Source organism: Sinocyclocheilus rhinocerous, unplaced genomic scaffold (genome assembly GCF_001515625.1).
Source record: "Sinocyclocheilus rhinocerous isolate Xijiao unplaced genomic scaffold, SAMN03320098_v1.1 scaffold2468, whole genome shotgun sequence".
NCBI classification, from domain to species: Eukaryota; Metazoa; Chordata; class Actinopteri; order Cypriniformes; family Cyprinidae; genus Sinocyclocheilus; species Sinocyclocheilus rhinocerous.
Genome location: NW_015655382.1, coordinates 236,320 through 247,453, shown reverse-complemented (window position 1 = coordinate 247,453; position 11,134 = coordinate 236,320). Strand labels below are relative to the sequence as shown.

General features: G+C 36.2%; 3 protein-coding genes across 3 annotated transcripts in view; all 3 read left to right on the top strand.

The window, feature by feature from the left end:
• Positions 1-3,732, top strand: part of LOC107717989 (kinesin-like protein KIF14) — a 26,106-nt gene extending 22,374 nt beyond the window's left edge. The window contains exons 25-29 of the mRNA XM_016524905.1: positions 814-966; positions 1,074-1,190; positions 1,338-1,403; positions 2,736-2,877; positions 2,970-3,732. Coding sequence (XP_016380391.1) covers positions 814-966; positions 1,074-1,190; positions 1,338-1,403; positions 2,736-2,877; positions 2,970-3,310 — 819 coding nt within the window. The 3' untranslated portion in view covers positions 3,311-3,732. The remainder of the gene's footprint in view (positions 1-813; positions 967-1,073; positions 1,191-1,337; positions 1,404-2,735; positions 2,878-2,969) is intronic.
• A 956-nt stretch (positions 3,733-4,688) lies between these two features.
• Positions 4,689-6,694, top strand: LOC107717988 (adhesion G-protein coupled receptor D2-like). Its single transcript, XM_016524904.1, has 5 exons — positions 4,689-4,720; positions 4,885-4,912; positions 5,157-5,375; positions 5,467-6,105; positions 6,486-6,694. Exons 2-5 carry the CDS (start codon positions 4,903-4,905, stop codon positions 6,692-6,694), a joined length of 1,077 nt encoding a protein of 358 aa, XP_016380390.1. The 5' UTR covers positions 4,689-4,720; positions 4,885-4,902.
• Positions 6,695-9,013: 2,319 nt separating this feature from the next.
• LOC107717987 (adhesion G-protein coupled receptor D2-like) overlaps positions 9,014-11,134 on the top strand; it is a 7,991-nt gene continuing 5,870 nt past the window's right edge. The window contains exons 1-7 of the mRNA XM_016524903.1: positions 9,014-9,211; positions 9,311-9,422; positions 9,643-9,780; positions 9,866-9,968; positions 10,083-10,194; positions 10,586-10,635; positions 10,720-10,846. Coding sequence (XP_016380389.1) covers positions 9,014-9,211; positions 9,311-9,422; positions 9,643-9,780; positions 9,866-9,968; positions 10,083-10,194; positions 10,586-10,635; positions 10,720-10,846 — 840 coding nt within the window. The remainder of the gene's footprint in view (positions 9,212-9,310; positions 9,423-9,642; positions 9,781-9,865; positions 9,969-10,082; positions 10,195-10,585; positions 10,636-10,719; positions 10,847-11,134) is intronic.

Below are 11,134 nucleotides of genomic sequence, written 5' to 3'. Positions count from 1 at the left end.
CACTCTGCATCTCTCTCTCTCATTCAGCAAGTGATAGTGCTTACCCACTAACTTCCACAGCTGCAGCAATGAACTGTTACAATTATACACTTATTTTCACATAGCTATGAGAAGCATTAAACATGGGTTGCTGTACTGTATTAAAGCTTTAATCAGGATAAAACCGTATATTAAAAGCTAACATAAGCAGTAGCATTTACAACTAACAGCGTATCTAAAAATATGAGACAACAACAAACAAAAAACATAGGCCTACCATTAAAAGCTGTGCTTGCACAGGTTCTGCACGATCCTCTTCAATAATATCCTCTGCTTCTCAATCGGGCTCAAAATGATAAGCGATATTAACAACGCCTTGTTTACAATACAACCATAGCACATGCCGCTGAGGAGAGGGGCGGGACGTTTAGCCCTATTTCTGAGGGCGGGGCTTCATAAAAATCAGCCCGTTTCTCCGAGAAGGGACAGAGCGGTGTGGAATGGTAAATTATGTGAAAAATAATGCGGTTTTTTTTGTTAACTAAGCATTAACACATGTTAGACTGCATCCCATAAACATTCAAGCCTAGAAAAAAAAACTTCTTGTAAATTTATCATCATTTAAACGTCTGATAATCAATTTATTTGATTTCTCACCTGATTATATATTGGCTTAAATTGGCTCTACGGAAGTATCTAATAGTCAAATGCATTTACAAATGCAATGATAGAATACATTTAAAAAAAACAGAAGTAATTTTAAAGAATTTTGTTGTGCTAAGTATCAACTTTGGAATTTTCGGTAAAAGCCTTACAGGAGTGTTGGTCTTTCAGGGCTGTGACTCTGAGATCTCCTCCATGGTAACAGAGGCCCAGAGGAGGGTTGCAGAGTGTATGAACGCAGCTCTCAAAACCATCGGTTTTCTGGCGGCAGTGAATGGGACTGATCTTCTTTTGAATGAACATGGTTCAGAAATCATAGACAACGTGGGTATATTTCTTGTGCAATAGCTGCCGTTTACAGCCCAATAGTAGATTTGACATTAAAAACCAGTCAGAATCAAAAAATACAACACCATTCTCTTTCTCTTTAGAGGTCTGTCGTGGCTTCTTTGCAGAATGGGATTCGTCAGAGTGTGACCGATCTTCTCCTCATTGGTCAGAAGATCACCACAGAGATGCATCGAGATCTTTCATCTGCTCATATACCAGTAAGTTCTCTTAATAAATAATTTACTTGATAAAATGGGATCTTTATTGATCCAGTTAATATTGAACTATAAATGTATACATTAATAACTGATATGGATGTGTACTGTAACATCATTTCATAATATAAATTCTAATATATTTCACAGATTCAGAAATCCAGCGCGATGGATGTCACCAGCACTCTGCAGAGCTACTTCCGCTGCTGTTTGTCGGTACGCCTTACAAACAGCTGTTGCTTGTCATTGAGTGTAAAATGTTTTGGATTGATGACCAGCCCAACAATGACTGAGGGAGACAGCGCTTGTAAAACGCCAATCCTGAGCGGTCTTATCGCACGTCTTGGGTCGTTTTGCTGTTTACAAAATAAATGGTTTGAGTGGAGTGTCATCTGTCACCTTAATGTGGCTGTAACTGTTATCTTCAATACACAAACTACAGGCTCGTTGTTATTGTTCAGCAAGAGAATGGGATGCTGGGATAAGGAAAAATGGATGCATCCCACAAGCTCACTCATTTCTCAAACCCACTCACCATACCTAAACCCTGTGGTCTAAAACAAATAAGATAGCCAACAATAAATGTGTATATTTAATTAAAATATATTTATTTATATTAAATTATTAGATTTTTTTTGTTTGGTTTTTATTTGTTTGGTTTTTGTATTGTTTTTATTTCCACTTTCTGTTTGTTTTTGTTTTTTTGGTTGGAGGTTGTTTGGTTTTGGTTTGGATTTTGTTTTGTTTGGTCTGGTTTTGGTTTATTTTGTTTATTTAATTGTTGTCTTTATTTGTTTTATTTTAAAATTCTTTTGTTGGGGCGTGTGTGGTTTTGTTTTTAGTTTGTATTGAGTTTTTTTTAATTTTCTTTTTTTGGGGGGGGGCTTGTTTTGGGGTTTTTGTTTGGTTTGTTATTTATGTAATTTTGTTTTAGTTTTAGTTTTTAGTTTTTTATTTAAGTTTAATTTTTTTCTGGGTTTGTTTGATTTTGCTTTGTGTTTTTAGTTTTTGTTATGATTAGTTTTTTTGTCTTTAATTTTTTTTGTTTTGTTTTGTGGGTTTGATTTTGCTTTGGGTTTTTAGTTTTCTTTTGGGGGGGGGATGTTTGGTGTGCTTTTGGTCTGGCTTGGTTGTTTTATTTATTTTATAATTTGTTTTTGTTTAGTTTTTATGTTTAGCTTTAGTTTTTATTTATTTATTTTTGCTTTAGTTTTGTGGGTTTGTTTGGTATTGCTTTGGGTTTTGTTTAGTTTTTTTGTTTAGTTTTTGTTTTTATTTCATTCTTTTGTTTTGTGGGTTTGTTTGATTTTGCTTTAGGTTTTTAGTTTTTTTTTTTTTTGTCATTTAGTTTTTTGGGGGTTGGTTTTGTTTGGTGTGCTTTTGGTCTGATTTTGTTTTCTATATTTATTTTTTAATTTTTAAATGTAGTTTTTGTTTGGTTTTGCTTTGGGTTTAGTTAAAATTTTTTATTTTTTTTGGTTTGTTTGAGTTTTTTTTTTGTGGTGAACTTTCACTTTAAGAGATATTTGTACATCTGCTCTTTCACAGGAGAGGTCAGGCTCTTCTGAGGATTGTTCAGAGGATGATGAAGGCTTGGACTTGTGTGCAATTCAGAACACCACCGCTAAACTCCTCGTGCTGAACCGGGCGATCAAAGATCTCCACTTGTCTTTGTTGCGCTCTCTAAAGGGTACAGCAATCTTTCCACAATAGCATTCATATGAAACACTTCTCCGATATGACATATATGTGACATGACTTCATTTTATTAATGTAATACAGGGAGGGGCAGCGACGCTGGCCTTAGTCAGACGATAGAGTCTCTGTCCAAGACAATTGATGATGTCATCAGAGGTGTTCCGCGTGAAATACCTGGAAGACGTTCCGACAGTCTTTGGCTTCCATGTGAGAAGAACATCATGGCCGCCCGAGATCAAGTGCACTTGGCGCTGCAGGCTTTGACAGCAGCGTTCGATAAAAGCACAGATGGAGTACAGACGCTGGACACAGACAGACAGTTTGTTCAACCAGGTTATGGCAGCAGAAATCGAACCGTCCCTAAAGTTGTGTATTCTCTTTCTTCAGGCATTAGCACATGTTCCAGAGACGCCCGCTGGGTGTGATTTTTGGATAGCCGCAGATTGAAGGGGTACTAGTTATGTATATAACTATATTTGGTATAATGGTTAATGCTAAAGTTGGCTCACTTTTCATTTTGATGTATTTACAGTATGCACTCAGTCTGCAAATTTTATACGACCTGTAGATTTAACTGTAGGATTTTAAAGAAGGGCTTAAGAGTATAACTTATGAAGATGGGTTTCTGTGTATTTTGCAAGTGATCAAGCACCCAAGTCTTTTATAACTCATGCAGAAAATACTTCTTCTGAATATATTTTTGCACTGGAAACCTTTGCACAGGCTTGGGCACACTGATATTTCACAATATAATTTGCATGGAGATTTTTAGCATTTGCAGTGGCATTTACTCTGGATCATGTAATTGTTCCAAACTAATTTATACTTTCAGTAATAAACACTCACTGGGACAAGAAGTCTGGTGTTCTATTTAAACATACTGCACAATTGCATGCCTTTTCTGTGTTTCTATATAATTTATTTATTTATTTTAATCTTGGTCATAACTGGAATCTGTTGGAAAATGGCTAATTTACAAAGTAACATTGTTTTGTATTTTTATTTGAGTTTCATTACAAATATGGTAGTTGTGTGTTGTATGACATGTTTTACTTAATCGTTTATGTAAAGTATTCTTCACAGGAGTGGTTTACATTCAAAGGTCAAGGTTTTAATAAGTTTTTATTTATTTAAAAATTTTTTTTTTTTTAACTATATATAGTTTTTAGTACATCAAGTTAAATTAAATGAAAATGAGAACTGTTGTTTAACTAGATAAACAAAAGAAGTTTAAGGTTTATAAAATGTTTTATTTCCATGTTAATGTTTATTTTATTTCAAACAGCAAAATCGATTTTTTTTTACACCGTAAACAATCGTTTACATAAATTAAAAGATTTTATTTAGAACCGACCACTCCGAGTAAAACGCAATTATTTTTATCGCTCACAAACGCAAATATAAAAGTTGTGTTGATGGTGAGGGGAGTGGCGGGAACTGCTCTCTGTTCTAGAGCGGGAGGCGCGCGCTGCTTTCTCTCATGATCTCACTCAGAGTTCCTCAGAGTCACTCACAACACTTCCAACGGAAAGCGCGTCAACCGTTTGCTAAACTTTACTCTTCGAGATAAAATATTAAATATTTATGACTTCCGACTATAACTTTACCTCATATCAGGTAATTGAGTTTTATTCCGTTTTTATATACATATTCATGAATATTTCATGAAGTAATGTTCTGCAAAGTTTAACTTTCGTTGAAAGTGTTTAATACTGCTAAAAGAATACCTTTTAGTTTTTAGTTTTTTTCAATAAAAAGTTTCACTTGTGTCTCTGTTAATGAGTATTTTGTTTCTTAGGATGAATCTGTTGAAAATTGTTTGCTCCAACGTTATTGTAAGTAATCAATAATACAATATACGTTTAAATATTATGTGGCAAAATGCTAAGTCTTCCTTATATGAATACTTATGTTAATATCGTTAATATAAATATAATGAATACCTATTTAAATTGAATCAATATTATTTTTATATAATTACAAACATTTTTCCCCCAAGGTCCTCATTCATCACTGCATGGGAAAAGGTAATCAGAGCATTCATAGTGTAATTGTTTAACATGCTTAAAATTCAGATCAAATCATGCAGGACTGTTTTATGTTATAATCCTCTCACTATTATATAAAACAGATGTTAATATGAAAGATACCATCTGTAACTAAAACAATCCAAAGGAAAGTTTGAAAACACATGTACAATTTGTTAACACCGAAAGTGCCAAATGCATAAGATGTTTGTGTTTGTCAACAAAAATACCCCTGTGTTTACAGTGGAGAGCAGAACCCTGCTTACACATGATGACTATTACCCTGAGTATGTGCCAGATCGTCAGCCATGGAACATTGCCCGCAGCCTCTGCCTCCAGCGTTCAGGGTCCTTTGTGATGGTGTCCAGTACTGAAGAGATTCAAAAGCTGAACAGTTTTCTGCGATCCCTAAATATCACCCAACCCGTATGGATAGAAAGTGCAGGCATGCTTCAAAAAACTGGTGAGCACCATATCCCACATTTCCCAGCACGCCTCATATTTGCTACATTGGCAATATTGTTCTTTAGTAAACATTACAGGTTGTTTTCCAGGTCCTCCAGACATATACATGCTGGAATTTCCAATGCGTCCGCACCGGAAATCAGCTCGCCTACGCCACAAGTTCCCTAACATGGAAGCGCTTACGGTTTGCGCTCACCTCCAGCTTGATCCCACTTGCCAAGGACTTTCCATAGTCTTCTCATACGCCATTCAGTCGTTCATTAAAGAATTCCAACTCCAAGCACAAATCACCAGGAACGAACCGGTCCACCTTGCATTGCTAGTGCATGGTTCAAACACCTCCTACATAACTGGCTTTCCCAACGATGCTTCCTGGCACTTTGTATGCACGAGTTGGGACGGGAATACCGGGGAGTGGGTCATCTGGGTGGATGGAGCGGTTGTGGGTTCTGGGAATTCCCTCAACTCAACCAGTCACATCGGAGGCGATGGCCTTTTCATGATTGGACAAGACCAGGAGACCTACGGGGGCTACAATAACGACAAGGCGCTTTGTGGGAACGTTACGCAGCTGTACATGTGGGATCGTTTCTTGGTCAAATCTGAAATCCAAAGCATGGAAAAACTTTGCTCAGCCGTCCCTTTTGGTTTGTTCTTCAAGTGGAATGAGTCTGCGCTGGAAATAGAGACGTCCCTGCAGACACGTAGAGGGAACTCGCCATGTCAAGGTAGAGTCGCCATGTCACCCTCACATCTTTGCATAATAATTTCCACTCTCCCGCCATGCGAATACAGCCAAGTTTTGATTGGCAACAACAGGCTGAGATGGTTGTAAATATTTCATCCATGCGGTAATGCTGAGACCCACCCTTCAGAATATACTCTTCACTTCACATGAGTAATGGACCCTTATTCTTTTCTGAAGAGAGGACACATGGTCTTTACAGACTTGGAGAGCTCAAGAACTATGACTCACGATGATGACATCTTAAAATTGGCAGACTAGAAACAAACTTGGGTTGCCGGCTGTTCGGTGGCCCCAGACAGATGCATTTTCTCAAAAAGATCAATTTTCTGCTAAACTAGTTTTTGTTCTTGATTCTTATAGGTTCCAAAATCCAACCACGAGACCAGCTGGTCATCTCTGGGTTGGATCCAAGTCTGCATCACAATCTTTCCTTCAATTCTAACAAAACCTGTGTAGCCTTTGACCCTGCAAGTGGAAAACCCATTAATAGCTTATGTACTACTCACAGAGGAAGTGTTTGCCTGTTCCCAAAAGGTGATCACCTGCTTTATGACATTCTGAAGCTCTAGACCCAATGTAACACAAGTAGTGACATATCTTTTATTCTGTGAAATGGATTATTGAAAAATAAAAAATGTAGGGTGGGACTTAGGTCTATCCATTAGTTATTGATCGAATGAAGAAAAGTCTGTTCCACTTGGATATTATGAAAGTTAATTTAAAAGAAACGTATGTATGAATAATACGCTCAGTAACATGCGTTTACAAAATATAAAATATATCGTTTTCACCTTTAAAGGTTTGATAAGGACATTTTAGCGTTCCAAACCACAACTTAGTGAGTTGCAAATGCAAATTATTTTACGAAAATAACAACCTGATGTCCGATTCATGGAAAAATGATCCTTATGAACCTGTTCTTTTTATTGAGGTCATCAAAAAGATTTGTGAAATTGTGAATAGTTTATGAAATAGTGAATCGTTTGGAATATTACCGAGTTCACAATACTGATGACTGCAAGTTGCACTGTAAGTCATTTTTCAGTTACCCGGGAACCGTTATTGTGGTGTATACTTTTAGTTTGTGAGACTGACATTATTTATTCACTGTTTGTTCATATGAAAATGTGTAAGTAAAGAGTCATATTCAATATATATTGTGTTTTAGGACAGTGGTTCCCAACATGGGGGGCGCGGAAGCAGATATACTTTGAGGTAGGGCTGGGCGATAAAACGATAACTATAATTATAGTGATATAATTTTCCTCGATAAAACGAGTTCGATAAATATTCGATTCAATGTTTATGAGCCAAAAGCGGAACAAAACAGCGCTACTCATTTGAACCGCGTCACACGGTCCATTTATCCGCTCGCGCTCGGTTCGAACGGCGGCGCAGCGTAGAGCGAGGCTGACTAGAGCAGATGTGCTTACTCACTGATCACGCAACCACTAAACAGCGCTTGAATTCAGCGAAGAACACAAATGACTGATATAAACTAGTATCAGTCAATATCAAGTCAACTGATATAAACTATCCAGATGAAACAGCGCTGACAAACAGCAGAAAAACTGCAACGATACAGTCAGAAGGCTTTTCAATCTACAAATCGCCATCGTTTAACTTACCTTGGCTTTATTGTAGGAACACTAACTGCACCATGGTATTGTGGCAGAAATGTGTGATATTTATATCGAATTTATCATATTAATTTAGACATGTATTAAATGTATTAAAGGAGTAATGGAATGTAATTACAGTATATTTGTAATTAAGCTATAGCGTTTGTGCATTTATACTAAATGTATTTAGACTACTGTTTTTCATACAAATAGGCTACCTAGGAACCATATAGCTGCATTTTTACCACAGTATTGAGGTGCTATATGTGTGGTTTTAACTCTGGTTGTCATGATGTAAATGTATGCTACTATGGAAGAACAATGGTTAATTTGAATAAAACTCGAACAGTCCGAAAAATTAAATTTCACCATAAAAAATGAGGTTGTTACTATTTTTACAGATGTTACTGATTTTGATAATGAACATAAATTTACATCTGCATCCCAACTCAAACTACTACTACTGTCAACTCAATGTCAAATGTGCATTTCTAAGAGACAAAACATTAATATTATTATTACACACACACACACACATATACGGTGTATATATATATTTATATATATATATATATATATATTGGGGGGGGGGGAGCATGGAAAAGGGTTGGGAACCACTCTTTTAGGAGATAGTGACTCCCTATTTTTTGTTTGTGTTGGTTTTGTGTTTAGTTGTGTTGATTTGCTATCTTTTGCATATTTGTTTTGTGTTTTATGCTTGTGTTGTTTCATTTTGCTTTTGTTTTGTGTGGTTTTGTTTTGTTATCTTTTGCATTTTTGTTGTGTTTTATTTTTTTATGTTTTTTTTTATTTATTTTTTTTATTGTGTTTTTTTTGTGAAGTTTTGTTGTGTTTTGTTATCTTTTGCATTTTATTTTGTAATTTTTTTTGTTTTGACTGGAGCCCTAAAATGCAGTTTCTTGTGCGTTTGACCATGTGCCATAATCCAGGCATTTTCCTTCTTCATTTCAGAGCAGCTGGACTTTGGTTTTCCTGGAACCTCGTTCTTCTCACAAGTCGGCAATGAGATTCATTCCAAACCTGTGAGTTAGACAGAGGTCACTGCTGATTTTTATTAGATTCACTATAAACATACACTATAAGGATCCAAAATGCAGTCACTATTGACACAGACATTCAATATAATTGTCTAATGACCTGATCTTACATTATCCTCCTCTTTCTCCACAGGATACAAATGTAACCTTGTTCCCTGAAAATGATCTGACTCGTCATGTTTCCCTCTTGAGTGCCATTTTGAGAGTTATGGACCGCAAAGCAGACATCCTCACACATTCTGATCTTCTGTACCTCACAGAAACCATCGATAAGGCTACTCAACTCAATAAAATAGTCGTTTCCACTGATGTCTTCATATCTATGATCCGCAATTGCTTGGAACTAGTCAGCAGGCTCATCAACCCTGATATGGCCGAACAATGGGAGGATCTGATAGCACATGGGGTATGTTATGAGACTGAAATAGACTCTTCTGAAACCAAATCCTCTAAAAAAGACCACTCTTCTGTCAAGTTTATGAGTCAGTTTCCTGTATTTTCATAGAATTACCCTGGACCGTTGACAATGGTGGAGAACATTGACAAGCTGCTGTGTATGCTGGCGGATGCTCTCTGGATCGAGCGCAAAAGCTTCACAATGTCAACAAAGAACATGGGTACAGTGGTTTTTTGCCTCAGTTAGCATCATCTCTGACCTCTGAAAAATGGGAGTCAATATTTGCTTTCTTGAGAGGTAGAGTAATAAAGATAAACCTCATTGCATTCAAGCAGTTATTACTATTTAGCCATGGCAATTTTGGTTGTCCCACCATAAAAACTGTACAAACTGATGAGTTTTTGTTATTTTGAGAGTCACGAGATCAATTGCTTCCTTAGATATTCATCTGGAGCCACGGAGGCTGACGCCAATGAGCTGCGGTTGTGTGTTCAAGCCCTCGGTTCACGGCGGACAGTTCGGCAGCCATGATGAGATCCTCATACCAGAGTCAGAAATGCAGCGAGTCTTTTCTCTGGGTGAGACATGAAGGGCTTTTGGGTAGTTTTCGTATTTCTACAGATAAATGCCACGATTTAATCAGAAGCTAATATTTTTTGACAGGCCACAAGGAAGTGATGGTTATTCATACCTACTACAGTAACCTGTTAGAGATGTTGTCCAGACTGGAGGTGAAAACCCTTGCTGACCAACAGGCAGACAAGAGGTTAGCATGAGCATGCTGAATTTTCTACACCAATATTAATCTTCACATTTGGATTTATAGTTGATTGGCGTCATAATTCATTATATTAACACTGTTTTGTTCATGTATTTGCAGGCATCACACTGGTCAGCTGGCCACAGCAGTAATCTCAGCAACAGTTCGAGATGTTTCCAGGGCAGAAAATGTTCCTGTCTCTGTCCAGTACACCTTATCCTCTGGGATTACGGTAAAAAGACACTTAAAAACGTTTTCAGAAGTGAATAAATTTGATTAACCTCTGATGCAGGGTTATTATTGTTAACTAAAACTAAAACCATAAAAAAAAAACATTTTTTGTTACTGAGAATAAAATAAACGTTAACAGAAATAAAATAAAATATATATATAAAAAACGAACTTGTTTTATTTCTTATTTTCATTTAGTTTAACTTTAAGTACTTAAATAACTAAAACTAAAAATTTAATATTAATTATTAACTATGTAGACAAGCTAATAAAAATTAAAACTTTAAAACAAAATTACTAAAACTTTAATTAAAATTAAAGTGAAAACAGAAGATATAACTATAATAGTTTTAAATTATATAAAAATAATGATTTTCCTTTTTCTTCTTTAGGCAGAGTATTCCAAACAAGTCACTCCCGTCTGCGTCTTTTGGAATATCATGTAAGAGAACGTAATGCTGTTATAAAACTGCTAACAGGTGTCATTTCATATTACAGTCTCTGATGTAGTGTCTCATGTCCAAAGGGCGGGTCATGCAAGTGCTTGGTCCAAGAAAGGGTGCAGAGCACTGCCTTCTCTTCCTGATGTCACTTCCTGCTTCTGCAACCACACCACCAATTTTGCTGTCCTCATGAATTATATGGAGCACAGGGTATGTTTAGACTTTGTGCTTTCAACTGTAAGAAAAATCTAACAAAGAATCTGTTTACATTTTATATATGAAGAGTTCATTTGCAAAAACAGATAACTCCGTTTTCAACAACTTTCAAAAATCATGTTTTTTCATTGTGCATTCCAGTTAATCTCAATCAGACTGCAGTCGGGTTATTTTGATTAGGTAAAAAATAACTAACAAATACAGCTAACTAACACAATAAAAACACAATAACATAATAAAAAACAGGATTTATGAAAAAAAAAAAAAAACTGAATTATCTGT

What these genes read in the sequence shown, in the direction of transcription:
- LOC107717988 (XM_016524904.1), top strand. An exon ending in AGGCATGCTTCAAAAAACTG is followed by an intron (nt 5,376 to 5,466) that starts GTGAGCACCATA and finishes GTTGTTTTCCAG; the next exon opens with GTCCTCCAGACATATACATG. An exon ending in AGGGAACTCGCCATGTCAAG is followed by an intron (nt 6,106 to 6,485) that starts GTAGAGTCGCCA and finishes TGATTCTTATAG; the next exon opens with GTTCCAAAATCCAACCACGA.